A 27,270-nucleotide genomic window follows, 5' to 3' on the forward strand; every position below is an offset into this window, starting at 1 on the left:
GTCCTAGAAACTCTCCACCTAACATTCTCATCCAATGCACCACTTTCTTACTTGGATGATTGTGTTAGCATTCTGCCTGTTTTCCCTGCTTCTGCCCTTGGCTTCAATTTGTTCTCCCCTCAGCAGCCAGACCAGTGCTTTAAAAATATTAGTGAGGTAACATTACTTCTGCACTTAGAATCTTCCAGTAACTTCTCAACTTACAGAGAGTGAAAGAAAAAATCCTTAGAATCGCCTCTAAGGCTCTACAGGGCCTTCCATGTTTGGCTGCCCTACTGTATCTCTCACCTCATCACATGGCACTCTCTCTTGGTTGTTGAGCCTTAGCCACATCTGCCTTCCTTGCTGTTTCTTGAGCACACCAGTCAAGCTTCCTCCTCAGGGACTTTGCATTTGCAGTACCTTTTGCCTGAAAAGTTTCTCCCCCCTGTATCTTCAAGGTTCCTTTTATTTTCTTCAAACCTCTGAAATATCTGTTGATTGGCAAGTTTTTCTCTTACCACCTGGTATAAAATAGCAAACCTGTGCCCCGTCGTCTCTCTCTTCATTTACTCTGATGTGTTTTTCTCCATAGCACCACATGATGTATTGTGTATTTATTGCTTTAGTTGTCTCTCATCTCTTCATTTACCAGAATGCAAGTTGCTTAGGGCCCCAAGGCAGGAGTTTGGTCTATTCTAAAATTTTTGCTGTCCTTGCTTCCTTTTCAGTATAGTTTTTTCCTGTCTACACAGACTGTAGATAGCTACAGGCATCATTCCTTTCCCCAGATTTTAAGAGTTGATGAATAAAAAGTCATTTCAGTGTTTGTCTGTTAAGATCTTTCGGGGAAAATCTGAGTAATTAAATATAGAAGCTACCTGTGTTTGCTAAACCTAATCTTGAACTTAACATTCTAGCCACTATCGAAAGCGATCAGCATCAAGGGGGCGCTCTGGAAGTCGTTCTAGAAGTCGCTCACCCTCAGACAAAAGAAGTAAACGTGGAGATGACAGACGGTCTAGAAGCAGAGATAGAGATAGAAGGAGAGAGAGGTCTCGTAGCAGAGATAAAAGAAGATCTCGGTCAAGAGACCGGAAGCGCCTGAGGTAAGACTAGTTTCCTAAAAATGATAAAGTGGGCCTTCTCAGGTAAATCAGGCTTCTTCAAAAGTGGAATTTAGTGGCCCCTTTGTGGGCATTCTCCTTAAACCCAGTTCATTTGATGAGGTCCAGAGGTGATTTGCCTGAAGCAAAGACTATTAAACGGTGTTTTAAGTTTGGAAACGTTAGGCTATATTTCTTGTAATCCAGAGAGAATCCCCAGAGTCCCCTGAGAAAGGTGGTTTTATTTTATTTTATTATTTTATTATTATTATTATTTTTTAAAGATTTATTTATTCATGAGAAACACACACACACACACACACACACACAGAGGCAGAGACACAGGCAGAGGGAGAAGCAGGCTCCATGCAAGGAGCCTGATGTGGGACTCGATCCCTGGTCTCCAGGATCACACCATGGGCTGCAGGCGGCGCTAAACCGCTGCGCCACTGGGGCTGCCCTGAGAAAGGTTTTAAAAACAAGTGAAAGGTAAGGTAATATGTCATCAGGGCTGTTCTGTTCTAATTCTGTCCCAAGAGAGCTGACCACTGTGTTCAGAACAGCCACTAAAGGCAACAGGAGAAGGAAAAGGGCAGAGCCATCTGCAATCCCTGTTTGCTGTTTAACACTTTAAAGAAAAATGGGGGATCCCTGGGTGGCTCACCAGTTTAGTGCCTGCCTTCAGCCCAGGTCCTGATCCTGGAGTCCCGGGGTTAAGTCCCGCATCGGGCTCCCTGCATGGGGCCTGCTTCTCCCTCTGCCTGTGTCTCTGCCTGTCTCTCTGTTTCTCATGAATGAAAAAATCTTAAAAAAAAAAAAAAAAAGAAAAGAAAAAAAAAAAAAGAAAAATGGCTTTTTAAAAGCTTTTTATTTTTAAGTAATTTCTTTACCCAACATGGGCTCAAACTTATAACTCTGAGATCAAGAATTGCATTCTCTACAGACTGAGCCAGCTAAGCACACCTGGCCCACCCGGCCCACCCACCTCCCACTTTTTAATTTCTAAAAAAAATTCTATTTATTTATTTAAAATATTTTATTTTTAAGTAATGTCTGCACACAATGTGGTGCTTGAGCTTGCAACCTCAAAATGAAGAGTTGCATACTCTACCAACTGAGCCAATCAGGCAACCCTGTTTGACACTGTTTTATTTATTTTTTAAGATTTTTTAAAAAAGTTTATTTATTAGAGAGAGAGAGAGAGAGAGAGAAAGAAAAAAGAAAGAAAGAAAGAAAGAAAGAAAGAAAGAAAGAAAGAAAGAGAAAAGAAAAGGAAAGGAAAGGAAAGGAAAGAAAAGAAAAAAGAAAAGAAAAGAAAAGAAAAGAAAAGAAGAAAAGAAAGAAAAGAAAAGAAGCAGGCTCCATGCTGGGAGCCTGACGTGGGACTCGATCCCGGGTCTCCAGGATCACACCCTGGGCTGAAGGTGGCGCTAAACCACTAAGCCACCGGGGCTGCCCTTGGTAGTTTAAAAAACTTTTTTTTTTTTTTTAATTTTTATTTATTTATGATAGTCACAGAGAGAGAGAGAGAGAGAGGCAGAGACACAGGCAGAGGGAGAAGCAGGCTCCATGCACCGGGAGCCCGATGTGGAATTTGATCCCGGGTCTCCAGGATCGCGCCCTGGGCCAAAGGCAGGCGCCAAACCGCTGCGCCACCCAGGGATCCCAAAAAACTATTTTAGATTTAAACAAAAGAACCTCCTAATTTTTATTTTACTTTCACTTGCTTACATATTCCTCCGCATCAGTCAAGCAGCTGTAACCTTTCTAGCTGTTGAAAACATTGTAAATAAAAATAATCTTCCTTACACCAAAAAATCGTTTGATAAGTTTCTTATTATTATAATAGGAAATTAGACAAAGTTATACATGTGCTATGAACTGATCACAAAAAAACTGTCTTTTTCAAACAGCGGAAGAAGAAATTGAAAAGGTATTACAGGGTACTCAGGGAAAATACTCATTTATGAAAATGTGCATAGTGCTAACTTACTCAGTTTTGTATCATGTGGTGCCAGGAACAGTTTCATAAAATTCATTCATGTACTTGTTAAGTGAAATTGATTTTTTGGGATTTGGTCTTTGACTTTCAGGAGTGAAAGTAGAATCACAAGAAGAGCAAGAAGGATTTTGAGATTATCTAAGTGAATTCTCCATATTATATAGATGAGGAAGCTGTGACCCAGAGAGTTGATCTGCCCTGTGTCATCTCACAGTCAGCTCTAGAATAGAAATTGTTTCCTAGTCTTTTTTTTTTTTTTTTTTAAGATTTTATTTATTTATTCATGAGAGACACAGAGAGAGGCAGAGATACAGGCAGAGAGAGAAGCAGGCTCCATGCAGGGAGCCTGATGTGGGACTCGAACCCACATGATAATCCTAGTGTAAACTCTAGGATTACACCTGAGCTGAAGGAGGCAACGAACTGCTGAGGCACTCAGGCATCCCTGTCTCCTAGTCTTAATTTCTGTGATCTTTCCTTTTTTTTTTTTTTTTTTTTTTTTAAGATTTTATTTATTCATGAGAGACACATAGAGGCAGAGACATAGAGGGAGAAGCAGGATTCATGCAGGAAGCTTGATGTGGGACTCCATCCCAGGACCTCACACCGTGAGCCAAAGGCAGACATTCACCCAGGCGCCCCTTCTGTGATCTTTCCATAGCCCCATTGTGCCCATCCTTATACTTAGGTTTTGGCTGACTGAAATTTGGATTTTCTACTCTAGACCATAGATTTTTTTTTTTTTTTTTTTTTTTAGACCATAGATTTTAAAAAGATTTATTATCACAGATTTGCTGTTTTTCAACAAATACCATTTTGGCATTAGTATTGTCATTTTTTTCTTTAACCACTTGTAAGAATTGGCTTTACTTGTTCCTTGTTTATCTGACTTGATGGTTAATTGAAATCTCAGCCTTTAATAATGGTAATAGTTAAAAGGGTTCTTTCAATACGGGACAGAACCATTATCTGAAAGAAATTTTACTTGGTTCATAGAATGAATGAAAAGTGTCCTCCTTTTAGGCGTTCCAGAAGTAGAGAGAGAGACAGAAGTCGAGAGCGAAGAAGATCTCGAAGTCGAGACAGGAGACGCTCAAGGAGTAGAAGCCGAGGCCGGCGATCCAGATCCTCCAGTCCTGGCAATAAAAGCAAGAAAGCTGAGAATAGGTAATGTTATTGTTGGACCATATCTCTCCTACAGTTTGGGAACTGACTCTTCCTTATTCTTTCCTTTTTTTATTTTTTATTTTTTTTCAATTAGCAATAATCGCGCCTCGGATAAACCTCATTGGCTACGATACTGCCACTGCGCAAAGCTCTTTCCTTTTTTTTAAAATTTTATTATTTATGAGAGACAGAGGCAGGCAGAGACATAGGCAGAGGGAGAAGCAGGCTCCATGCGGGGAGCCCGAGGTGGGACTCGATCCTGGGTCTCCAGAATCACGCCCTGGGTCGAAGGCAGACGCTCAACTGCTGAGCCACCCAGGCGTCCCTCCTTTTTTTTTTTTTTTTTTTTGTCTTTATAAATAATTACTTATTTTGTCTCTTATGAACTGTTGGTTGAATTTTAATTATAAAGCTTATAATTCTATTGAAAAGTACTAGGTTCAATTAGTTTTAACATTCATAATATATTCTCTTATTTAATACCTACTGTTAATGGTCAGGAATGTCTTGTATAAATATCTTTGTAGGAACTCTTTTTTCCTTTTTTTAAAAATTTTTATTTTTTAAATATTTTATTTGTTTATTCATGAGAGACACAGAGAGAGAGAGAGGCAGAGACACAAGCAGAGGGAGAAGCAGGCTCCACGCAGGGAGTCCGATGTGGGACTTGATCCCAGGACTCGATCACGCCCTGGGCCGAAGGCAGATGCTTAATCGCTGAGCCACCCAATTGTCCCTCTTTTTGCTTTAAAATGATGATCTTAGCATTTCTGACATTGGTTGACAACTTTTTAACTCATGATGTGCATTGCTGAATTGCTCTTCAGGATAGGTGTGAACTTTGCTTGTGTTAAGTTAAATGTACATGTTTCCTTAGGATGCTAGTACCATTCAATTTTGAGAGATATATATCTGTTAGACATAGTATGTTTATCCTTTATGTTTCTCTTTTTAGTGGTTTGTTCTTTGCCTATTTCTAAAGTGGCGACATACGATAGTTGATATAGGAGTTTGTTTCTGTTTTCTCTATATTCCTCTTATTAATCATGAGTTTTTCTCATGTCATTAATTTTATTTTATGAATTTTTTTTATTTGACCAAGATTGGTATAATAATACTCACTGAGATTATTTTGAATTAAAAATAAAATATAATTCAGAAAAGTGAATGAAATAAATGTGCAATCTATTAAATAATTATAAACCAATATCCACATAACCATTACCAAGGTTAAGAAATAGAACATGTATCTCCAGAAGCCCTCCATGTCCCTTCTCTAACTCAGCTCTCTACTACCCCAGATAAAACCACTCCTGACTTTTATACTCATAATTTCTTTGTATTTTTTTTAATAGTTTTACACCTGTGTTCACATCTGGAAAAAGAATTGCTTAGATTTATATCTTTTTTAATATTACCTGAATAAGTCACATATTCTTTTGTGTCTCTGTTGATTATTGTTTGAGACTCATCTGTGTTGCTTACAACAGTTTATTTTCATTGCTGAATGCTATTCTGTGGCATAAATATACCACTGTTTATCCATTCTACTGAGGTAGGTGTTTGGGTTAACTTTTTGGCTATTGTGAACATTTTTATATATGTGTCATAGTATACATGTGCATGAGTTTCCCTAAGGTGTATATCTAGGAGTGAAATTATATGGTCGTAGAATAAACATAGCTTCATTTTTTTTTTTTTAAGATTTTATTTGTTTGTATGAGAGAGAGAATGAGTGGGAAGGGTAAAGGGAGAGGGAGAAGCAGATTCCTGCTGAGCAGGGAGCCGGGTGGAGAGCTTGATCTCCTGGGATCATGACCCAAACCGAAGGGAGACACTTAACTGATTGAGCCACCCAGGTGCGCCCCCCCCCTTTTTAAATTTATTTATTTGAGGGAGAGAGTGAGTGTGACCACATGAGCAAGGGGAGGGGCAGAGGGAGAAGAATAGAGACTCTAGTAGGCTCCCTGTTGAGTGCAGAGCTCAAAATGGGGCTCTTTTTGAGCCCTGAGATCTTGGCCTGAGCTGAAATCAGGAGTCATTCACTCAACCAACTGAGCCACCCAAGCACCCCAACATACCTTCATTTTTACTGTGTAATCCCAAATGCTTTCCAAAGAGGGAATACTAATTGTACTCCAGTGAATAGTGTGAGACTTGTGTTGCTCCATACCCTTCCCAATATTTGGTATTGCCAGTCCTTTTAATTTTGTTAATTGGTTATACATGTTATACCAGTTAATTGGTTATACATGTTATACCAGTATTGTTGTGCTTTTAATCTGTATTTCTCTGATGACTAGTGAGGTTGAACATCTCTTCATATGTTTATTGGTCATTCGGATTTCTTCTTTTCTGAAATATGTTAAAAATCTTTTGCTTCTTTTCCTGTTGTAGGAGGTTTTTGTTGTTTTAAAATACTCTGGTTGTCATTTGTATGAATGGCACGTATATTCTCTTACTCTGTGGCTTGTCTTGTCACTCTGTAATAATACTTCTGGTGAACAAAGACTTATGAAAGAAGAAATATTTCTCAATTCATGTTATGTATTTAGAAGAAATTAGGTATTAAAGCCTGACAAGGGCAGTATGATAGAAGAAAATTAAAGTCTATAATTAATCTAAACATAAAAGTTATTATACCAAATCCAAAAATATATAAAGAAAATAACTATGAACTAGTTATATTTATTCCAGGAATGGATGGTTGATTTAACATTAGAAAATAAATCTGTTTAGGGGTGCCTCTGTGGCTCAAGTTGGTTAAGCGCCTGCCTTCGGCTCTGATCGTGATCCTAGGGTCCTGGGATCGAATTCCGCATCTGGGTTCCTGCTTTGCAGGGTGGTGTGTGTCTGTCTGCTTCTCTGTCCTGCCCCTCCTCTTGCTTGTGCTCTCTTTCAAATGAAGAAATAAAACCTTTAAAAAAAAATCAGTGTAATTCTTTATTAATAGGATTCAAAGTGTGCTTGCCTCAGGAGCACATATACTAAAATTGGAATAAGATTCAAGGAGAAAAGTCATGGTTATCTAAGTAGATTTAGAAAGAGCTTTTTTTATTAACTTCAAAATATATTCATGTTTAAAGTTCTTAGTGTACATGAATATAAAAGTGTTTCACAAACTGATTATAAAATTAGAAATGCAAGGGCATAAAGAATCTTAAAGAACAAGAGAGGAGGGCTACTAGATATTAAAACTTGTCATACAATTGTAGGAATTAAGTGTGGTTTTAGTAAGGATAGACAAATAGATCAGTGGAACCATATAAAGAGCCCAGAAACAGATCCCCACATACATGGTCATTTAATAAAAGACAGCAAAGACAGCGTAATTAGTGGGAAAAAGTTCTTTCAATAAGAAGTACTTGGTGGGGGGGGCACCTGGGTGGCTCAGTCGATTAAAAGTCATACTTGATATCAGTTCAGGTCTTGATCTCAGGGTTCTGAGTTCAACCTCAGTGTGGAGCCTACTTTAAAAAAAAAGTGGTACTGGGGACATTTGCTACCATATAATGAAGTAGGATCACCTACCTCATTCTGTACAAAAAAGCAGATTAAAGACCAAATTCAGGGATGCGTGGGTGGCTCAGTGGTTTAGTGTCTGCCTTCTGCTCAGGGTGTGATCCCGGAGTCCCAGGATGGAGTCCCACATTGGGCTTCCTGCATGGAGTCTGCTTCTCCCTCTGTCTCTGCCCTGCTCTCTTTCTGTCTCTCATGAATAAATAAATAAAATCTTTAAAAAAATAAAGACCAAACTCGATGGCATAATTGTAAACTATTTAGAAGTCTGTACTAGAAAATTGTCTTCTTTTCTTCTGGATGGCTTCATCAAATCTGGAAAGTGTAAAATGTACCAAATTTAAAGGGAGAGGAAAAAAAGACTGAATTGATTGCTTTCAAATTTTTTTTTTTTAAGATTTTTATTTATTTATTCATAGAGACACAGAGCGAGAGGCAGAGACATAGGCAGAGGGAGAAGCAGGCTCCATGCAGGCAGCCCGATGTGGGACTCGATCCTGGGCCTCCAGGATCACACCCCAGGCCGCAGGTGGCACTAAACCGCTGTGCCACAGGGGCTGCCCAGAATTTTTTTTTCTTTAAAGATTTATTTATTTATTTATGATAGATATATATATATATAGAGAGAGGCAGAGAAGCTCCATGCCGGGAGCCCGACATGGGACTCGATCCTGGGACTCCAGGATCTCGCCCTGGGCCAAAGGCAGGCGCTAAACCGCTGAGCTGCCCACGGATCCCCAATGTTTTTTTTTCTTACAAGATACCACACATAGGGGTGAAATGCAAGCCTTTGGGGGTTTTATTTTTAATTTTTTTATTTTTAAAGATTTATCTATTTATTCGTGAGAGACACAGACTGAGATAAAGAGACAGAGACACAGGCAGAGGTAGAAGTAGGCTCCCCATAGGGAGCCGATGCAGGACTCGATCTTGGATCCCAGGATCACGACCTGAGCTGAAGGCAGGCACCCAACCACTGAGCCACCCAGGCGTCCCCCATGCTGGGGTTTTAAGCATTATATATTAAATTATCGTACAGAATGTTAATGTTTTTTTTTTTTTAAGATTTTATTTATTTATTCATGACAGACAGAGAGAGAGGCAGAGGCAGAAGCAGGCTCCATGCAAGGAGCCCAATGTGGGACTCAATCCCGGCACTCCAGGATTATGCCTTGAGCCAGAGGCAGGCATTAAACCGCTGAGCCACCCAGGGATCCCCAGAATGATACTGTTTTCATAAATTTCTTCTTGTGTTAAATTTTACCTCTCAAATTTTGTCATTTTTATGATATGTCTAATTTTTCTTGGCCAAATTGCCAAATACTTAATAATATTTGCAATTAATGTTATAGGATTAAATTTTCAACTTATTTCCAAGGTGATTATTAATATAAAAGTTAAGTTGACTCTTGGAAGTTTCTTACCTCAAAAGTAAAATGCAAGTCTTTAAATGTATTTTATTATTATTTTTTTTTTTTGAGAGAGCGTGTGTGTATGTGAGCAGGGTATGGGAAGGGGCAGAGGGAAAGAGACTCTTAAGCAGGCTCCATGCTCAACATAGAGCCCGTCGTGGAGCTTGATCCCACTATTCTGAGATCATAACCTGAGCTGAAATCAAGAATTGGACACTTAACTGACTGAGCCACCCAGGCGCCCTCTTTAAATGTATTTTAAATGTGAATTTAAAGCACAAATAGATAATGTTTCTTTCTCTCTTTTTTGGTAGGTCTAGATCCAAAGAGAAAACAGATAGTGGGGAAAGCTCTAAAGAGAAGAAAAAGGACAAAGATGACAAAGAGGATGAAAAAGAAAAAGATGCTGGCGTATGTTTACTAACATGAATAATTGTATAGTATCAAATTTGTTTCTGTGATCACAAACTGTTGGGGTTTTATTATTGCTATTGATTTTATTTTATTTTATTTTATTTTATTTTATTTATTTTATTTTATTTTATTTATTTTTTTAATAAATTTTTATTTATTTATGATAGTCACAGAGAGAGAGAGAGGCAGAGACACAGGCAGAGGGAGAAGCAGGCTCCATGCACCGGGAGCCTGATGTGGGATTCGATCCCGGGTCTCCAGGATTGCGCCCTGGGCCAAAGGCAGGCGCCAAACCGCTGCGCCACCCAGGGATCCCTTGTTTCTTTTTTTTAAGTAGGCCCTGCATCCAACATAGGGCTTGAGCTCACAACCCTGAGATCAAGAGCTCACAACCCTGAGATCAAGAGCCACCTGAGCCAGTTAGGTGCCCCTATATATTTTTATTTTTATTTAATTTATTTTTTCTTAAAAGATTTTATTCTTTTATTTGAGAGAGAATGAGAGAACACAGCAAGGGGAGCAGCAGAGGAGGAGGGAGAGGCAGACTCCCTGCTGAACAGGGAGCACAACGGGGGCTCCATCCCAGGACCTCAAGATAATGACCTGAGCCAAAGACAGATGTTTAACTGACTGAGCCATCTAGGTGCCCCTATTTTTATTTTTAAATAAACGATAACTTATAAAGAAAGAAACAGGTTAAGGAAAGAACAGTGAAAGCTGTTCCCATTAGAAAATTTTTTTCTCAAAAATCTTTCATGTCTATGTACATTATCTGTTTTTACTTAAGAAAATGTGACCGTAACATATATACTATGCTATACCTTGCTTTTGTTCTGTTTTTTTTTTTTTTTTTTAATTAAAAAATCTCTACTCCTGATGTAGGGCTCAAACTCAACCCCCAGATTAAGAGTTGAGGCTCCACTAACCCAGCCAGGTGCCCTCCTTTTGTTTATTTTTAAGTTATGCATTATTTTATCAACACATAAGGTCTGAAGAAGAATAAACAGCAGTAGACCCACTATCCAACTTAAATAGATTGCCACACTGTTTTATTTATTATATATTGGAGGTCTGTCCTCTGTAACTGCATAAATGATATAGCTCAATGTTTTTAATGTCTGCATAGTGTTCTGTTGAAACAATGTAGAGAAATCACCTTTGATGGGATGGATATTTAGGTTGTTTCCAGGCTTCGTTATGAATAGTGGTATGTGAATCCTTTTACGCATGTCTTTTGTGAATATAGTATAGATAAATTGGTATCAGTGAAATGGCTTTATCAGTGTGTTGCATTTAATGTTTTAAAAAATAGCATCAATTACCCTCTAAAAGATTTGTATACTTTTTAAGAGTTTATTTATTTATTTATTTATTTTAAATCTTATTTATTTATTTATTTATTTATTTATTTATTTATTATTTATTTTATTAAATTTTATTTATTAATGAGAGACACAGAGAGAGAGAGGCAGAGACACAGGCAGAGGGAACAGCAGGCCCCATATAGGGAGGCTGATGTGGAACTCTATCCCGGGACTCCAGGATCATGCCCTGAGCTAAAGGCAGGTGCTCAACTGCTGAGCCACCCAGGTGTCCCTTAAAGTTTGTTTATTTAAGTAATCTCTACACGCAACGTGGGAACATTCAATGTGGGGCTAGGCTACTCTTGCCACCTCAAGATCAAGAGTCATGTGTTCTGACTGAGCCAGCCAGGTGCCTTAAGTTTTTTTTTTTTAATTAAGTTGGAAATTTTAATTCCAGGGTACTTAACATCCAATGTTATATTAGTTCCAAATCACCATTAAAATTGTGTGGTATTGGGGATCCCTGGGTGGCTCAGCGGTTTGGTGCCTGCCTTTGGCCCAGGATGAGTCCCGGGATCTTGTCCCACGTTGGGCTCCGACATGGAGCCTGCTTCTCCCTCTGCCTGTGTCTCTGCCTCTTCCTTCCTTCCTTCCTTCCTTCCTTTCTTTCTTTCTTTCTTTCTTTCTTTCTTTCTTTCTTTCTTTCTTTCTTTCTTTCTTTCTTTCTCTTTATGTCGATCATGAATAAATAAATAAAATCTTTAAAAAGAAAGAAAACTCAGGGGAAAAGCTTTAAAAAAAAAATTGTGTGGTAGTGGATGCCTGGGTGGATCGGTGGTTTAGTGCCTGCCTTTGGCCCGGGCTGTGATCCTGGAGGCCTGGGATTGAGTCCCACATAGGGCTTCCAACATGGAGGCTTCTTTTCCCTCTACCTCTGTCTCTGCTTCTCTCTCTCTTTCTCTCTCTGTGTCTCTCGTGAATAAATAAATAAAATCTTTAAAAAATAAAATTGTGTGGTAAATTTTCCTGTTTTTTGATATATATATTTCCATATCTGTCTATAATTATGGCATATGTAAATTATTTTTTAAAAATTTTATTTACTTGAGAGAGAGAGATCAGAAGCTGGGGGAGGGGCAGAGGGAGAGGGACAAGTAGACTCCCCGTTGAGCACTGAGCCTGAAGCAGGGCTTGACCCCAGTACCCCCAAGATCATGACCTGAATTGAAATTAGACACTTAACTGATCTAGCCACCCAGGTGCGCCAGCATATGTCAACTTTTTTTATTTCTGTGGTGCTTAATCATTAAGTTTCTGCTTATGGCTGTGAAAATGGTTTGTTGTCACCTTTCCAGAGTATTATTAATCATCTTGATAATGTCTTTAGAATGGCTGTTTTTAGGAAACCTAGACCTAAAGACTAAAAGACCAAAACTTTTTAATCATGTTAATAAATCGCTTTCACTGACTCACTTATTTGTAATAGAAGATTTCTTTTTCATGGAGGAAAATTTGGAGTTTAGTGGATTTAAAGTTGAGAATAACTAATAACTGGAATTTTGCTTGTTAATTTATCTAGTGTCTAGTTTGAGAAAGTGAATTCATGTGTGTATCTAGCTTTTAATTAAAATGTGATTAGTTTATTGTCTTTGAAGTCTGCTTTCTTAGTTGTAGATGCCTTTTTAAAAAGATTTTATCTATCTATCTATCTATCTATCTATCTATCTATCTATCTATCTATCTATCTATGAGAGACACAGAGAGAAAGAGGCAGAGACACAGGCAGAGAGAGAAGCAGGCTCCATGCAGGGAGCCTGATGTGGGACTCGATGTGGGACTCGATCCCGGAACTCCAGGATCACTCCCTGAGCTGAAGGCAGGCATCCCTGTTGTAGATGCTTTTTATTGTGATTTCATTTTGCTGGTATATTTTAAAAGATGTGTGATCTAAATCTGTTCTAATTTGAGGAATTTGTAAAAACGTCTGTTTTCCCTTTTCCTTTTTTATAATTTGGACAGTTTATTTGGAATGTCCCTGGAATAAAGTTAATCTTTTTTTCTCTGTATCTCTCATTTTCCCCCAAGAATTTTGATCAGAATAAGTTGGAGGAAGAAATGAGAAAGCGAAAAGAAAGAGTTGAAAAGTGGCGAGAAGAGCAACGTAAAAAGGCCATGGAAAACATAGGAGAACTGAAAAAGGAAATTGAAGAGATGAAACAAGGGAAAAAATGGAGTTTAGAAGATGATGATGGTATATTCATTTGTTAGACTAGTAGCCTATATAACAATTCATGTAGAATATTCTAGAAATATGAGTCATATTTCATGCTGGGAATTTTTAGGCCATTTTTTACTGTGGAAAAATATAACATTTTAACCATTTTTAAACTTTATTTATTTATTTTTAAAGATTTTGTTTATTTATTCATGAGAGACACAGAGAGAGAGGCAGAGACAGAGGGAGAAGCAGGCTTCCGGCAAGGAGCCTGATGCAGGACTCAATCCTGGGATCACGCCCCGAGCTGAAGGCAGACGCCCGACCACTGAGCCACGCAGGTTTCCCTAACGATTTTTTTAAAAAGATTTTATTTATTTGAGATAAGAGCATGAGCAAGGGGGTGGGGCAGAGGGAGAGGGACAACAGAACTCCCTATTAAGCAAGGATCCCGATGTAGGGCTCGATTCTAGGGCCCTGAGATCATGACTTGAGCTGAAACCAAGAGTCAGAAACTCAACCAATTTAGCCACCCAGGTGCCCAGATTTTAACCGCTGTTAAGTGTATAATATTGTGGCATTAAGTACATTCATGTTTTTTTTCATCATCCATCACCACTGTCCATTTCCAGAACTTTTTCGTTATTCCAAACAGAAACTCTGTACCCAATAAAGATTTTTCTTTACCTTTTTTAAAGATTTTACTTAAAAAAGAAAAAAAAAAGATTTTATTTATTTATTCATGAGACAGAGAGAGAGAGAGAGAGAGAGAGAGGCAGAGACACAGGCAGAGGGAGAAGCAGGCTCCATGCAGGGAGCCTAATGCGGGACCCGATCCCGGGACTCCAGGATCACACCCTGAGCCAGTGGTAGGCACCAAACCACCAAGCCATCCAGGGATCCCTCAAGATTTAAAAAAATTTTTTAAGTAATCTCTATACCTGATGTGGGACTTGAACCTACAACCCTGATATCAAGAATCACATGCTCCACTGACTGAGCCAGCCAGGTGTCCCTGTACCCAATAAAAATCAATTCGCCATCTTGCCCTTCTCTCTACTTCCTATCTCTGGTAATATCTATTCTATGAATTTGCCTATTCCAGGTACCTCACATAAGTGTAGTCATACATTATTTCTGCTTTTGCAAGTGGGCTTATTTTATTCACTGTTATGTCCTCAAAGTTCTTCCATGTTGTAGCATGTATCAGCCTCTCATTCCTTCTTTATGGCTGAATCATAGTCTATTGTGTGTATAATACTACATTATGTATACCTTTTTTTCTGTTGGATATGTGGGTGGTTTCACCTTTTGACTATTGTGAATAATGCTGCTATGAATATAGTGCAAATATCTCTTTGAATACCTGCTTTTGGTTCTTTTGGATATATACCTAGAAGTAGAATTACTGGATTCATATTGAGCTATTAAATCTCTTGTAATATTTATTAATATGTAAATTGTAGGTCAATGTTCTATTTTTTTTTTAAGATTTTATTTATTTATTCATGAGAGACACAGAGATTGAGAGAGAGAAAGAGAGAGGCAGAGACACAGGCAGAGGGAGAAACAAGCTCCATGCAGGGAGCCTGACATGGGACTCGATCCTGGGATTCCAGAATCATGCCCTAGGCTGAAGGCAGGTGCTAAACCGCTGAGCTACCCAGGCTGCCCCTAGGGCAATGTTCAATAAGGAATTACTGATTTTACTTTAGACTGGAGAGTTGGGTTCTTATGGGCATAGTCAATAAATAGCTTTTTAATTTTTTACTACAAGTAAGAATGTTAGTAATGAAGGTAAATTAAGGGTATGTTTTTAGGTCCTTCCTGATTTTTCATAACTTGGAAGTATTTCCCTATCATATCTGATTTTGATTTTTAGGTTTTAGTGAAGTAGGCAAGTATGAAATTTTATAGGAAAATGGAAATTTGCTTCATTTTTCTGTGCAAAATACAGTGAATTTTTCAATTTTTGTGAAAATTTCAGAGTGGTTTAAATAGATGAAGGAATTGTATTCTTAAGGGACAATGATGTCTTAGTTGAAATTAAAATGTGCTATTTTTTCCTGTGATTTTAAAAATAGGTAATTGAAAGAAAAGAAACCTATAATTTAGGAGTTTTTAGTCTTTTTCAGTTTACCTTATAGTTTATTATTATTACTACTTAAAACTGATATATGTTTTATTTAGAAACTCATAAATGTATTTGCACTGCTGTGTACCTGGGTTGATTGGAAGGGAGGTTGTTTGTGCAGTGAGAGAATCGGTAGTGGTGGGATGCAACCTGAGTATGAAGTATTTCCTTTGAAAACGTGTACAGAAAAGTGATTCTGCCATTTTAGATGATGAAGATGATCCTGCGGAAGCTGAAAAGGAAGGAAATGAAATGGAAGGTGAGGAGTTAGATCCATTAGATGCTTACATGGAAGAAGTAAAAGAAGAAGTAAAGAAGTTTAATATGAGAAGTGTGAAAGGTGGTGGGGGAAACGAAAAGGTAGGTCATTTTCTCTTATTTTTATTTTATTTTTTATTTTTTATTTTTTTTTAAAGATTTTATTTATTTATTCATGAGAGACACACACACAGAGAGAGGCAGAGACACAGGCAGAGGGAGAAGCAGGCTCCATGCAGGGAGCCCGACGTGGGACCCGATCCCAGGTCTCCAGGATCATACCCTGGGCTGCAAGCGGTGCTAAACCGCTGTGCCACCAGGGCTGCCTTTCTCTTATTTTTAAAGATTTATTCCTAATTGGGTAACTTGAATTATTGTAGTGACCTACTAGGGCTGGCTTGCCTAACTTTAGGAAATTATTTCCTCTTCCATCTCAAGAATGCCGGTACTTTTTCTCAGTACTGCAGATACTTGAGAGTTTTAGCTATAAGCATTCTTTGAGAATTAATTTTTTTGTTTTAAGGATTTTATTTATGAGAGAGAGAGAGAAAGCATGTATTGGTGGGGAGGGCCGGAAGGAGAGAGATAGGCAGATTCCCTACTGAGTAGAGTCAGATGTAAGGCTTAATGCAAGGACCCCAAGATCATGACCTGAGCTGAAGGCCAAGGCTTAACTTACTGAGCCACCCAGGCACCCATGAAAAGTCAGTCTTAACACCATCATCTTTATTTGGTATCTATGTTTGCTGTTGACTTCTCAGTAGGTCCTCTCCACATTTTTTCTTTTTCTTTTTTTTTTTAAGATTTTATTTATTCATTCATGAGAGACACACAGAGAGAGAGGGAGGCAAAGACACAGGCAGAGGGAGAAGCAAGCTCCATGCAGGGAGCCCGATGTGGGGCTTGATCCTGGGACTCCAGGACCAGTGGCTTAACCGCTGAACCACCCAGGCGTCCCTAGTAGTAGTTTTTTTTTTTTTTTTTTTTTTTTTTCAATTTATTCATTAGAGACACACAGAGAGAGGCAGAGACGTAGACAGAGGGAGAAGCAGGCTCCATGCAGGGATCCCGATTTAGGACTGAATCCTAGGACTTTGGGATCACACCCTGGGCCAAAGGCAGGTGCCAAACTGCTGAGCCACCCAGGCGTCCCCCTAGTAGTATTTTTTAAATGAACTATGTTACATAATTAGATTTTATATAAAATGATATAAAATGATAAAAAATTATAATCCACAGTATTAAGTAAAAACTATATGCTATATAATGCAGTTACATTGCATTTTAAAATTTAAACAAGTTCATAAAGAAAGACTCCTTTTGTCTTTTTTTTTTTTTTTTTTAAGATTTTGTTTGTTTATGAGAGACAGAGAGGTAGAGACACAGGCAGAGGGAGAAGCAGGCTCCATGCAGGGAGCCTTACGTGGGACTCAGTCCGGAGTCTCCAGAATCATGCCCTGGGCTGAAGGCAGTGCTAAACTGCTGAGCCACCCGGGTTCCCCTCCTTTTGTCTTTTTTGTCACTTAAGTTTTCAGTAGTAATTAAGTTAATTCAAATTATAAATTGTGACAGTTGTTACTGTATTTCATTTGCACACAATTTGTTTTTCATTTTTACAAATACTTTATATATTCTTGTTTCATTTTAGAAGTCTGGGCCTACAGTCACCAAAGTTGTCACTGTTGTAACAACCAAAAAAGCAGTGGTAGATTCTGATAAGAAGAAAGGTGAACTGATGGAGAATGACCAGGATGCCATGGAGGTAATTCTTCATTAATTTTGACTTTGTTCATACTATACTAGAAGTTATTTATTAGAAAGCATTGATGGAGATGTACTTTCTAGTTACAGAAACTTCTGTTAAGAGGAATTCTTGCTATTCTCAACTGTTTTGTTGCTAAATATCCAGTGGATAGAACATTCTAGTATCTGACCTTTTTCTGTATGCCCACTTTTTGCTTCCTCTCTGCCCCTCATCAGCTCACCTCAGGCATATAGGGTGGGAGAAGAAATAAAGTGACAGAATGAATTGAATTTCTTCCTATTGACCTGCATTGTAAAGATTTGTGTGGAGAGAACTATATCAAAACTTCCTTAAAGCCATATTAGAAATATTTTGTCATTTTAGCTTTATGCTGTCATTAGTAGGAGTTTTTGTGAGGGCCAAGAAAAAAGAATAAGTTGAAGAATTCAGAATGTAAATAAGTAAAAGCCAAAGAATATTTTCTAGGACAGGAGAATTTCCTTTATTTATTTATTTAAATTGTTTTTAAGAGATGAAGATTTTAAAATCTAGGAATATTGCCTCCCATAAGGTGAAATTAGTAATGGATTTAGCTTTTTACTTTTTTTTTAAATAGTATTCTTCAGAGGAGGAAGAAGTTGATCTTCAGACGGCTCTTACAGGCTATCAGACAAAACAGAGAAAGCTTCTAGAACCAGTGGACCATGGAAAAATTGAATATGAACCATTCAGAAAAAACTTTTATGTTGAAGTTCCAGAATTAGCAAAAATGTCTCAAGAAGGTAAAATTCTTTTATTAATGTATTGGCTGTTGTGGAATAGAGAGGGATATGCTTTGCTTTGCTCAGGAGGACTATGGATAGGTGTGTGTTGATGCACTAGCAGAGTCATTTGCATAGCTTACCTGAAGAAGTGAGAGAGGAAACTAGATCTCAAGAAGTCATTCTAATGAGTATGAGCATCATCTCCAAAGATTCAGACCAGTTAGGAATCAGTGTAGCTTTGAAGTTATTTTAAAAAATGAGAGTAATTAGTTTGGGTCATGTAGTTGAGATTTTTAGGGTTCAGAGTACTCTTCATTTGAAGTTACCAAATGAATTACTGTTAGTGTTTAACCTTCTAGGGTATGAACATTAGGAACCAATGTGAATCTGTATAATACTGGTAGATAAGGATAATCTGGGCAATTCTTGCTTGGAGAAATACTGTATTACCTGCCAATCATTGTTTGTTATTGATGTTGCAATATAAGACATAATAAAAGCCATATTATAGAAATTGGAGTATTTCTTTTTGTTCCCAGTTAGTGTAGCACTGATTGTATTAACCCTCCCTGAGCTGATCAATACTTGGTCCTGTAGCTTTCTGCAGAGTTAATCTTCAGTAGCACTAAAAAAAAGAATTGAAGATTCTTAATCTTACCATGCCTGATTGAAAAGTAGAAGGCATTAATGGAACAATATTTAACAGTTTATAATCTGGATTTTGTTTTGTAGAGGTAAATGTATTTCGGTTGGAAATGGAGGGCATCACTGTCAAGGGAAAAGGTTGTCCCAAACCAATTAAATCTTGGGTCCAGTGTGGAATTTCCATGAAGATCTTAAATTCTCTCAAAAAGTAAGTGGTTAGCAATTATATACACATTTGTCTTTCTTTCCTTTCTTCCTTCCTTCTTTCCTTCCAGATTTTATTATTTATTTGAGAGATCACAAGAGGGAGCTCAAGAGTGGGGGAAGGGGCTAAGGGAAAGGGTGAAGTAGACTTCCAGCTGAGCAGGGAGCCCAACATGAGGCTCAGTCCCAGGACTCTTGATCCAAGCTGAAGGTAGGCACTTAACCAACTAAGCAACTCAGGCACCCCATCTACATTTTTCTTTTTTTTTTTTAAGGATTTATTTATTTATTTATATTTATGATAGTCACAGAGAGAGAGAGAGAGAGAGGCAGAGACACAGGCAGAGGGAGAAGCAGGCTCCATGCACCGGGAGCCCAATGTGGGATTCGATCCTGGGTCTCCAGGATCGCGCCCTGGGCCAAAGGCAGGCGCTAAACCGCTGCGCCACCCAGGGATCCCTCATCTACATTTTTCAATGTCTTAGTATTCATAGTGGCTCTTTTATACAGTTAACTACATTACATTTTTATTTATATTTATAGGAAAAACTTACTATTTTTTTTTTTTTTAAGATTTTATTTACTTATTCATGAGAGACACAGAAAGAGAGGCAGGCTCCCAGTGGGGAGCCCAATGCAGGACTCGATCCCAGGACCTCGGGATCATGACTCGAGCCAAAAGCAGATGTTCAACCACTGAGCCACCCAGGCATCCCTTACTATTTTTTTTCTTAAATACCTTTATTGAGATAGCATTTACCATGTTATGAAGTATACTCTCTCAATGTATAGTCCAATGATTTTCAGTATACCTACAGAGTTACACAGTCATCACCATAATCTAATATTAGAAAATTTCCTTATCCCAAAAAGAGGCCTATATCCATTCACTTCTCCCTTCTCTTTCCTAGGCAGCCACTAATCTACTGTCTCTAGATTTGTCTATTCTGGACGTTTCCTATAAATGGGATTCTACTAATGTAGTCTTTTGTCACCAGCTTCTTTATTTTATTTTTTTTTAAGATTTTATTTACTTATGCATGAAAGATACAGACAGAGAGAGAGAGAGGCAGAGACAGGCAGAGGGAGAAGTAGGCTCCATGTAGGGAGCCCGATGTGGGACTTGATTCCGGGTCTCCAGGATCACACCGTGGGTTGAAGGAGGTGCTAAACTGCTGAGCCACCTTGGCTGCCTAGTCACCAGCGTCTTTAACTTAGCATAACATTTTCAGTGTTTATCTGTGATGTAGAATGCCTTAATACTTTATTCCTTTTTGGCAAACAAAAAAAATACTTTATTTCCTTTTTTTTCATTGTTATGAATATACCACATTTTGGACAACTTTATTTTGGGACTTTGGGAGATCCAGAGATCTCACTTTTTATCTTGTCTTCCTTTGGTTTGCTTTATAAGGCATGGCTATGAAAAGCCCACACCAATTCAGACCCAGGCGATTCCTGCTATAATGTCCGGACGAGATTTGATTGGTATTGCCAAGACAGGAAGTGGAAAGACCATTGCTTTTCTGTTACCCATGTTTAGACACATCATGGATCAGAGGTCATTAGAAGAAGGAGAGGGGCCAATAGGTAAAATTCTTTTCATTAAACTATTTTTTCAGGTAACAACTTTGTTGTCAGTTAATCAGAAAGACCTAATACTTTATAATGTTCTATTATATCAATAAAGATGTCTTTATGTACATTTCCTTTATAAATTTGGCACTTTGGGGCTGATTTCCCCTTACCAGCAGGTGGAGTGAGAATCTTCAGAGCTCTGGAGTGACATCTCAGAAGTACAAAAACAGCCTCTCCTGGCACAGCTCAATTTTTAAACTCTGACTCGGCAGGTAGACTCCTCGTGCATCTATCTGTTTATTTATATTGAGGTTTGTGCTTAGCGAGTATCATGGATCAATGAACTCAACGTAGAAGACTGTAGCGAAATATATTTTCTTTTTATTTTTGGTCTTAAAAGGCTATATAGTGCCAGCATTTCATTCCGGGAGTAGGTCTTCAGATTCATTTCTTCATTCATTTGGTACAGATCTGTTTTGCAAATTCAAGTAGGGTTTTGTAAATTTGTTCAGGTCCTCTCTTGGAAAAAGAGGGCACAATATATTCCTACTCTGTCTGTGCCCCTCAGACCAAGGTTGTTTCCAGAAGCCACAGTATGGCTCTGCAGCACAGTGAGTCACTTGATTATCTTTGCTCTGTGATTTGCAGTTGAGAATGATTTGCATTCTTTTCAACCAAATGTTTTCCTGATGACTGAGTGAGGCATTTAACTCTCATTTATCTTTTCTATAGCATGTTTTTAAAATCTTAAAATTATCATACACCACAATTTCTACTATTGTAAAGCTTTTGAAATAGTTTTCAGAGGTCCATAAAACAAGTGAAAACAAAAACAAACATTAGACTAAGAAATCTGAATGTTATTACAGAGGTTAAATTTAACACTTTAAAGCATAGTTTGTAGAATTTTGGTGGTTAGGCTTTTGACATATTTATCTTTTCAGCTGTCATCATGACTCCAACTCGAGAACTGGCTTTACAAATTACTAAAGAATGTAAGAAGTTTTCGAAGACCCTGGGACTTAGAGTGGTTTGTGTTTATGGAGGAACAGGAATCAGTGAGCAGGTAGTTATAAAAGGAATATTTGGTTTTTTCATTATTTAATAATGTAAATGTGATTTGTTTTAGTGTTTTGTCTAGTCCTTGCTTTTATTTATTCATTCATTCATTTTATATTTAGTAGAGAGAATTGGGGAGGGGCAGAGGGAAGGGGAGAGAGAGAATCTTAAGCAGGCTCCATGCTCAGGATGGAGCGTTCTGTGGGCCTCCATCTCATGACCCTGAGATCAAGACCTCAGCCAAAGTCATGAGTTGGTTGCTTAATTGAGTAAGCCATGCAGGCACCCCCTCTGTATAGTGATTGCTTTTATTTGTTTATTTTTGTTTATTAATTTTTTAAAGGATTTTATATATTCATGAGAGAAGCAGAGATACAGGGAGAAGGGAAAGCAGGCTCCATGCAGGGAGCCTGATGTGGGACTCGGTCCTGGTACTCTGGGATGATGCCCTGAGTCAAAGGCTCAGCCACTAAGCCACCCAGGTGTTCCATATACTGATTGCTTTTAAAATCTTAAAAAATATGAGGTAGGAAAATAATAGGATGAATTATGCTAATGTTATATTTTAGGATCTTGAGTCTTTCTTTAAAAATATTCATTTATTTATTCCCCCCCCTATTTATTTATTTTTTAAAAATATTTAGTTTAGAGAGAGAAAGTTCAGGTGGGGAGGGGCAGAAAGAGAGGGAGAATCTTTTTTTTTTTTTTTTTTAAGATTTATTTATTTATTTATGATAGACAGAGAGGCAGAGACACAGGAGGAGGGAGAAGCAGGCTCCACGCCGGGAGCCCGATGCGGGACTTGATCCCCAGACTCCAGGATCGCGCCCTGGGTCAAAGGCAGGCGCCAAACCTCCAAGCCACCCAGGGATCCCTGAGAGGGAGAATCTTAAACAGACTCTGCACTGAGCTCAGAGCCCACTGTGGGGCTCCATCTCATTTTCCTGAGATCATGACCTGGGCCGAAACCAAGTGTTGGACACTTAACTGACTGTGCCACCCAGGCGCCCAGGATTTTGAGTCTTTTTTTTTTTTTTAAGATTTTCTTTCTTTATTCATGAGAGACACACAGAGAGAAGTAGAGACATAGAGGGAGAAGCAGGCTCCCTGTGGGGAGTCTGATGTTGGTACTCGATCCCAGGACCCCGGGATCATGCCCTGGGCTGAAGGCAGATGCTCAACTACTGAGCCACCCAGGTGTCCCTTGTGTCATGTTTTTTTTTCCTTGAGTCATTTTTATACCTTGTTTTTTCTGTTCCTCTTTGTCTTTCTTTGCTCAAGGAAGGCTGATCTTTTTTTCATTTTACAGATAAAGAAAAGGCCAGAAAAGTTAGCTACATTGATCAAAGGTTTTAGGTTAACAAATTAGTTTGTTCTAGACCCTAGGCCTTCTGCATTCTAGACCAGCATTTATTTTCTCTAATTCATGTGACATCTTCAAAACGTAGTGATGAGGGCAGCAGTTTAGCGCCGCCTGCAGCCTGGGGTGTGATCCTGGAGACCCGGAATCGAGTCCTGTGTCGGGCTTCCTGCATGGGGCCTGCTTCTCCCTCTGCCTGTGTCTCTGCCTCTCTCTCTGTGTGTGTGTCTCTATGAATAAATAAACAAAATCTTAAAAAACAAAACAAAAACGTAGTGATGAGTGCTTTGTGTTATATTAGTTTTATCTGTATCCTTAAATAATTTCAGCCAGAATTATTTAATCAGACATTCGTTTACTCTCTTACTTTGACATTTCTGTTTTTTTTAAATTTATTTTTAATTTTTTATTTATTCATTTAAGAGAGAGATTGATAGTATGAGTGGGAGTGGAGGAGGGGCAAAAAGAGAGGGAGATGCAGACTCCCTGCTTGGTGGAGAGCTCAGTCCCAGGACCCTGAGATCATGACCATAGCCCAAGGCAGGCACTTAACTGAATGAGCCACTCAGGTTCCCCTCTCCAAGTGTTTTCTTTTCTTTTTTTTTTTTTTTAAGATTTTATTTATTTATTTATTCATGAGAGAGAGAGAGGCAGAGACACAGGCAGAGGGAGAAGCAGGCTCCATGCAGGGAGCCTGATGTGGGACTCAATCCCGAGTCTCCAGGATCATGCCCTGGGCTGAAGGCAGCGCTAAACCGCTGAACCACCCAGGCTGCCCCTCCAAGTGTTTTCTAAAGAATGATAGTCATTAGATACTTTGCTATAACTAGAAGGAGGAAAAAAACCAGGTTCTATGATCAAGTAAATTTTGGAAATGTCACATTATGCAGTGTTAAAGTAGACTTTTTATTCTGCAGGACTTCTTAGTCTTTAATAATGAGTATGTTCTGTGATACTAGAAGAATGGGATAAATTAAGTGATATATATATATTTTTAAGATTTTATTTATTTATTCATGAGAGAGACAGAAAGAGGTAGAGACATAGGCATAGGGAGAAGCAGGCTCCTTGCAAGGAACCTGATGAATAATTCGATCCCAGGACCCCGGGATCACGCCCTGAGCCAGAGGCAGACACTCAACCACTGCGCCACTTGGGGTCCCTAAGTGATATTTTGCTGAACTTATTTAAACACAAAATCCTTTCTGAGGAATATTTGGTGTTGTTAAGCACTTTATGTTTTCTAAGCTCGTCTTCCTTGGTTGTTTTGATGACATTTTATTGTAAGAAATAATATTTACAAAAATAACTTGATACATGCATGAATATTATATTTATATAGAAGCCAAACAAAGTTTTATGATCTCTAACACATTCTCTTTTTTCCATTCTATTTCATTTTTAAAACCCTGGTTGCGACTTACATAATAATTCACTAGTGGAACCAGCTCTCTACTTGAAAATCATTGGTCTATATAATTGCTTTAAATACAGCTCTCTCATGTTCCTTTCTTGATTTTGAGGAATCATGTTAAATTAAAATTGGTAAAATTATCTGGTTTACATGGAGTTGAAAGGTACAGCCCTGTGTGCTCATGTTGCCGCTTCCTCTTCCTTCAGTAGTGCTCCAGCATTCCAAAGAACTGAGCAGGAAGCTTTGGGGTCTTTTAATCAGTCCTCACTGTCTTTACCTTATGGAGCTATACAAGGATCTTGGGCAGTATTTTCAGATCTGTTTAAATAAGAATTAGTGATAAATAGACTGTAATATTTAATCTTTTTCATTAGATTGCTGAGCTGAAAAGAGGTGCTGAAATTATTGTTTGCACACCTGGTCGAATGATTGACATGTTAGCAGCTAACAGTGGTAAGTCACGAGTGTTTTTTTTGTTCTCATTTCTCCTTTTTGAATTCTGTACATTTTTTGTTAAATCAAAGCAGATACAAGAAATCACTAAAGTGGTTTTATATTTCTTCTTAAAGCTGTAATATCTTAAAATTTGTATTGCAACACATTTGTTGTGAGCGTTCATATTGGAATTTAATTTACAACTTCTTTTGGGAACTAACTCCATCTGATCTTTTTAGCTCTTTAACATGGATTCTCAATCAAATTTTGGCCTAGCTTTGCTTTTAACAGGGGAGGGGTTTGGACTTTTTTTTTTTTTTTTTTTAATTCTGAACTTTAGACTTTTTCCCCCACAGGAGCTAGTATTTTCTTATAATACTGGATAAATTAAGGTATTGCAGCTTCAAGAAATTTTATCTTTTATAAATATTGCATGTTTTTTTAGCTCGTATGTTGTGCTTTGTTAAATTATTCCCTATCAAAACTGTTACTAAACTGTTGACATTATTTAACTTCTGTGGAGAAAGGCCCTTCAAGATTTATAGAACTGGGCTTCCGAGACGTAAGCCATCCAAGGTAGGTCATTTAATGCTGTTCCCAACCTTGCAGAACTAATGGGGGCTGCAGATGTTAGTGTGGAATACTTAAGTATTAGCATTTATTTTCGCTTCATTTCTTATTTTTTTTGAAGAAAATGCTTTCAAAGGTTTCCATTGCAGTATTCAGTATGTACATAATAGAGTATTAAAAACTGTGAGTAATGCATGTTTTTCATAGCATTCTGCTTGAATTTCTGTATACATTTACTTCTAATTCTCCGTGAAGTTGGCGAAGTGACATTGAAGTTGTTTGATAAAATCAGTGTGCCTGTACAGTCTACAAAAAGTTTTGGGTTGAATGCTGATAAAATAATCCCTCGTTTTTTTCTCAATGCTGCATTGATTAAGTCTCCTGAAATTCATCTTGATTAATTTTACCTTTTTCCTTTATCTGTCTTTTGGTTTATATTGAAATAACTATTTTATACGTGTTTTTGCCAGGTGATTGATTCATCATTTGATAGAAATGCTTGTGTTAATCCTTTAGAAAGGCTTTCCTGTGTATGTATTTAGTAGTTTTCACTGGCTAAGAAACACTTTGCATCTTTTTAAACCAGTGGAAGCATTTAATAAAATTGAATTTGTTATCTTTATATAGAAAAATGTATGTATGCAATACATTTGATATTTAAAGTTTTTGTGTAGTATTTTAGTTACCTAATGATGTTGAATAGCTTCTCATTAATATCTTGACATGCCCGTTAGAAGCTTCTAACTGTATGGAAGTAGTTTATAAATTAATATAAAAAGGAGGTTTTCTGCATCTAAAATAGTTAGCACTGGAACTTGCTTTCCACACATACGCTGTAATCTCTAATATGTTTTTTCCTAGGTGATGCTGTCAGATAATGGCTGATGTGGCTCGATGCTTCATCTCAGTCTTAGTTTTATGATGTGTTTTGGAGAGGGCTGTTTTCTGAATTTTACAGGTCCTTCAGGCCCTATGATGGTATGCAAGAGACGAGTTTGACAAAATAAAGGGCCTCATATACCCATTGTCAGAAAGTACTTGCCATTAGATTAAGATCTTGTAGACCAAAGTTTCGTTTCACTGTTTAAACATACCTAACTTACCCCTCTGGTTAAGTCAGGCATTTTAGTTCCCTTTACAGTTTTTTAAAGTTGTTGGTAGTCATAAAATGAATTGTGACTGATTTTTAGTTTTCCTTTTGTCTTTATTTTTTTCCCTCATTTTAGGTCGTGTCACGAATCTTCGAAGAGTGACATATGTTGTTTTAGATGAAGCAGACAGAATGTTTGACATGGGTTTTGAACCACAGGTAATCATTAAATGTCTTAGTGTTTTGAACTGTAAAATAAACCTTGTAACTGCCATGAGAATGAAATGTTCATATGGTGTTTGAGAACATATTGAATTGAAATACATTTTTATGTTTTGAATTCATCTTAAAACTGGTTCAGAAAGTATTTGTGCTTTGCTTATTAGTCTTTTAAAGGTATCCGTGGTAAAATTAAAATTGGAGTGCCAATAGTAGAAGCTTAAGCTTTCATATTTTATAGTTTTTGTTAATGCTTTTAAATAAATTCCTTCAATTCATTCTTTTAATTTTCAGTATAGTACATGCTGTTTACATTCTCCAAATGTAAAAACAAAGACCCAAGAGCATTTGTCTCTTTAGGTTTTCATGTTCCTCATGCATTCTTTGCTCAGATACAAAATTCCAGTGATATAAACTTAGAGGGACACGTTAAGAGGTGGTATTTTTATTAATGAGATAAGGAATGCGAGTTATCAGTGTGCTATGGATGCCCCTCAAAATTTACTTTCAGGGATCCCTCGGTGGCGCAGCCGTTTGGCGCCTGCCTTTGGCCCAGGGCGCGATCCTGGAGACCCGGGATCGAATCCCACATCGGGCTCCCGGTGCATGGAGCCTGCTTCTCCCTCTGCCTGTGTCTTTGCCTCTCTCTCTCTCTCTTTGACTATCATAATAAATAAA

General features: G+C 38.0%; 1 protein-coding gene and 1 pseudogene across 2 annotated transcripts in view; one reads left to right on the forward strand and one right to left on the reverse strand.

The window, feature by feature from the left end:
• The window catches only part of DDX46 (DEAD-box helicase 46), a 73,160-nt gene that overhangs the window by 2,433 nt on the left and 43,457 nt on the right, over positions 1-27,270 (forward strand). For both annotated transcript variants that reach the window (XM_025432182.3, XM_025432183.3), the window contains exons 2-13: positions 900-1,088; positions 4,111-4,254; positions 9,500-9,596; positions 12,989-13,154; positions 15,461-15,612; positions 17,159-17,272; positions 17,871-18,036; positions 18,751-18,871; positions 20,282-20,457; positions 21,390-21,511; positions 24,653-24,731; positions 26,510-26,592. In XM_025432182.3, coding sequence (XP_025287967.1) covers positions 900-1,088; positions 4,111-4,254; positions 9,500-9,596; positions 12,989-13,154; positions 15,461-15,612; positions 17,159-17,272; positions 17,871-18,036; positions 18,751-18,871; positions 20,282-20,457; positions 21,390-21,511; positions 24,653-24,731; positions 26,510-26,592 — 1,609 coding nt within the window. The remainder of the gene's footprint in view (positions 1-899; positions 1,089-4,110; positions 4,255-9,499; positions 9,597-12,988; positions 13,155-15,460; positions 15,613-17,158; positions 17,273-17,870; positions 18,037-18,750; positions 18,872-20,281; positions 20,458-21,389; positions 21,512-24,652; positions 24,732-26,509; positions 26,593-27,270) is intronic.
• On the reverse strand, positions 4,322-4,405 carry LOC112650628 (U4 spliceosomal RNA; annotated as a pseudogene).

Source organism: Canis lupus, chromosome 11, assembly GCF_003254725.2.
Source record: "Canis lupus dingo isolate Sandy chromosome 11, ASM325472v2, whole genome shotgun sequence".
In the NCBI taxonomy this organism is placed as follows: domain Eukaryota; kingdom Metazoa; phylum Chordata; class Mammalia; order Carnivora; family Canidae; genus Canis; species Canis lupus.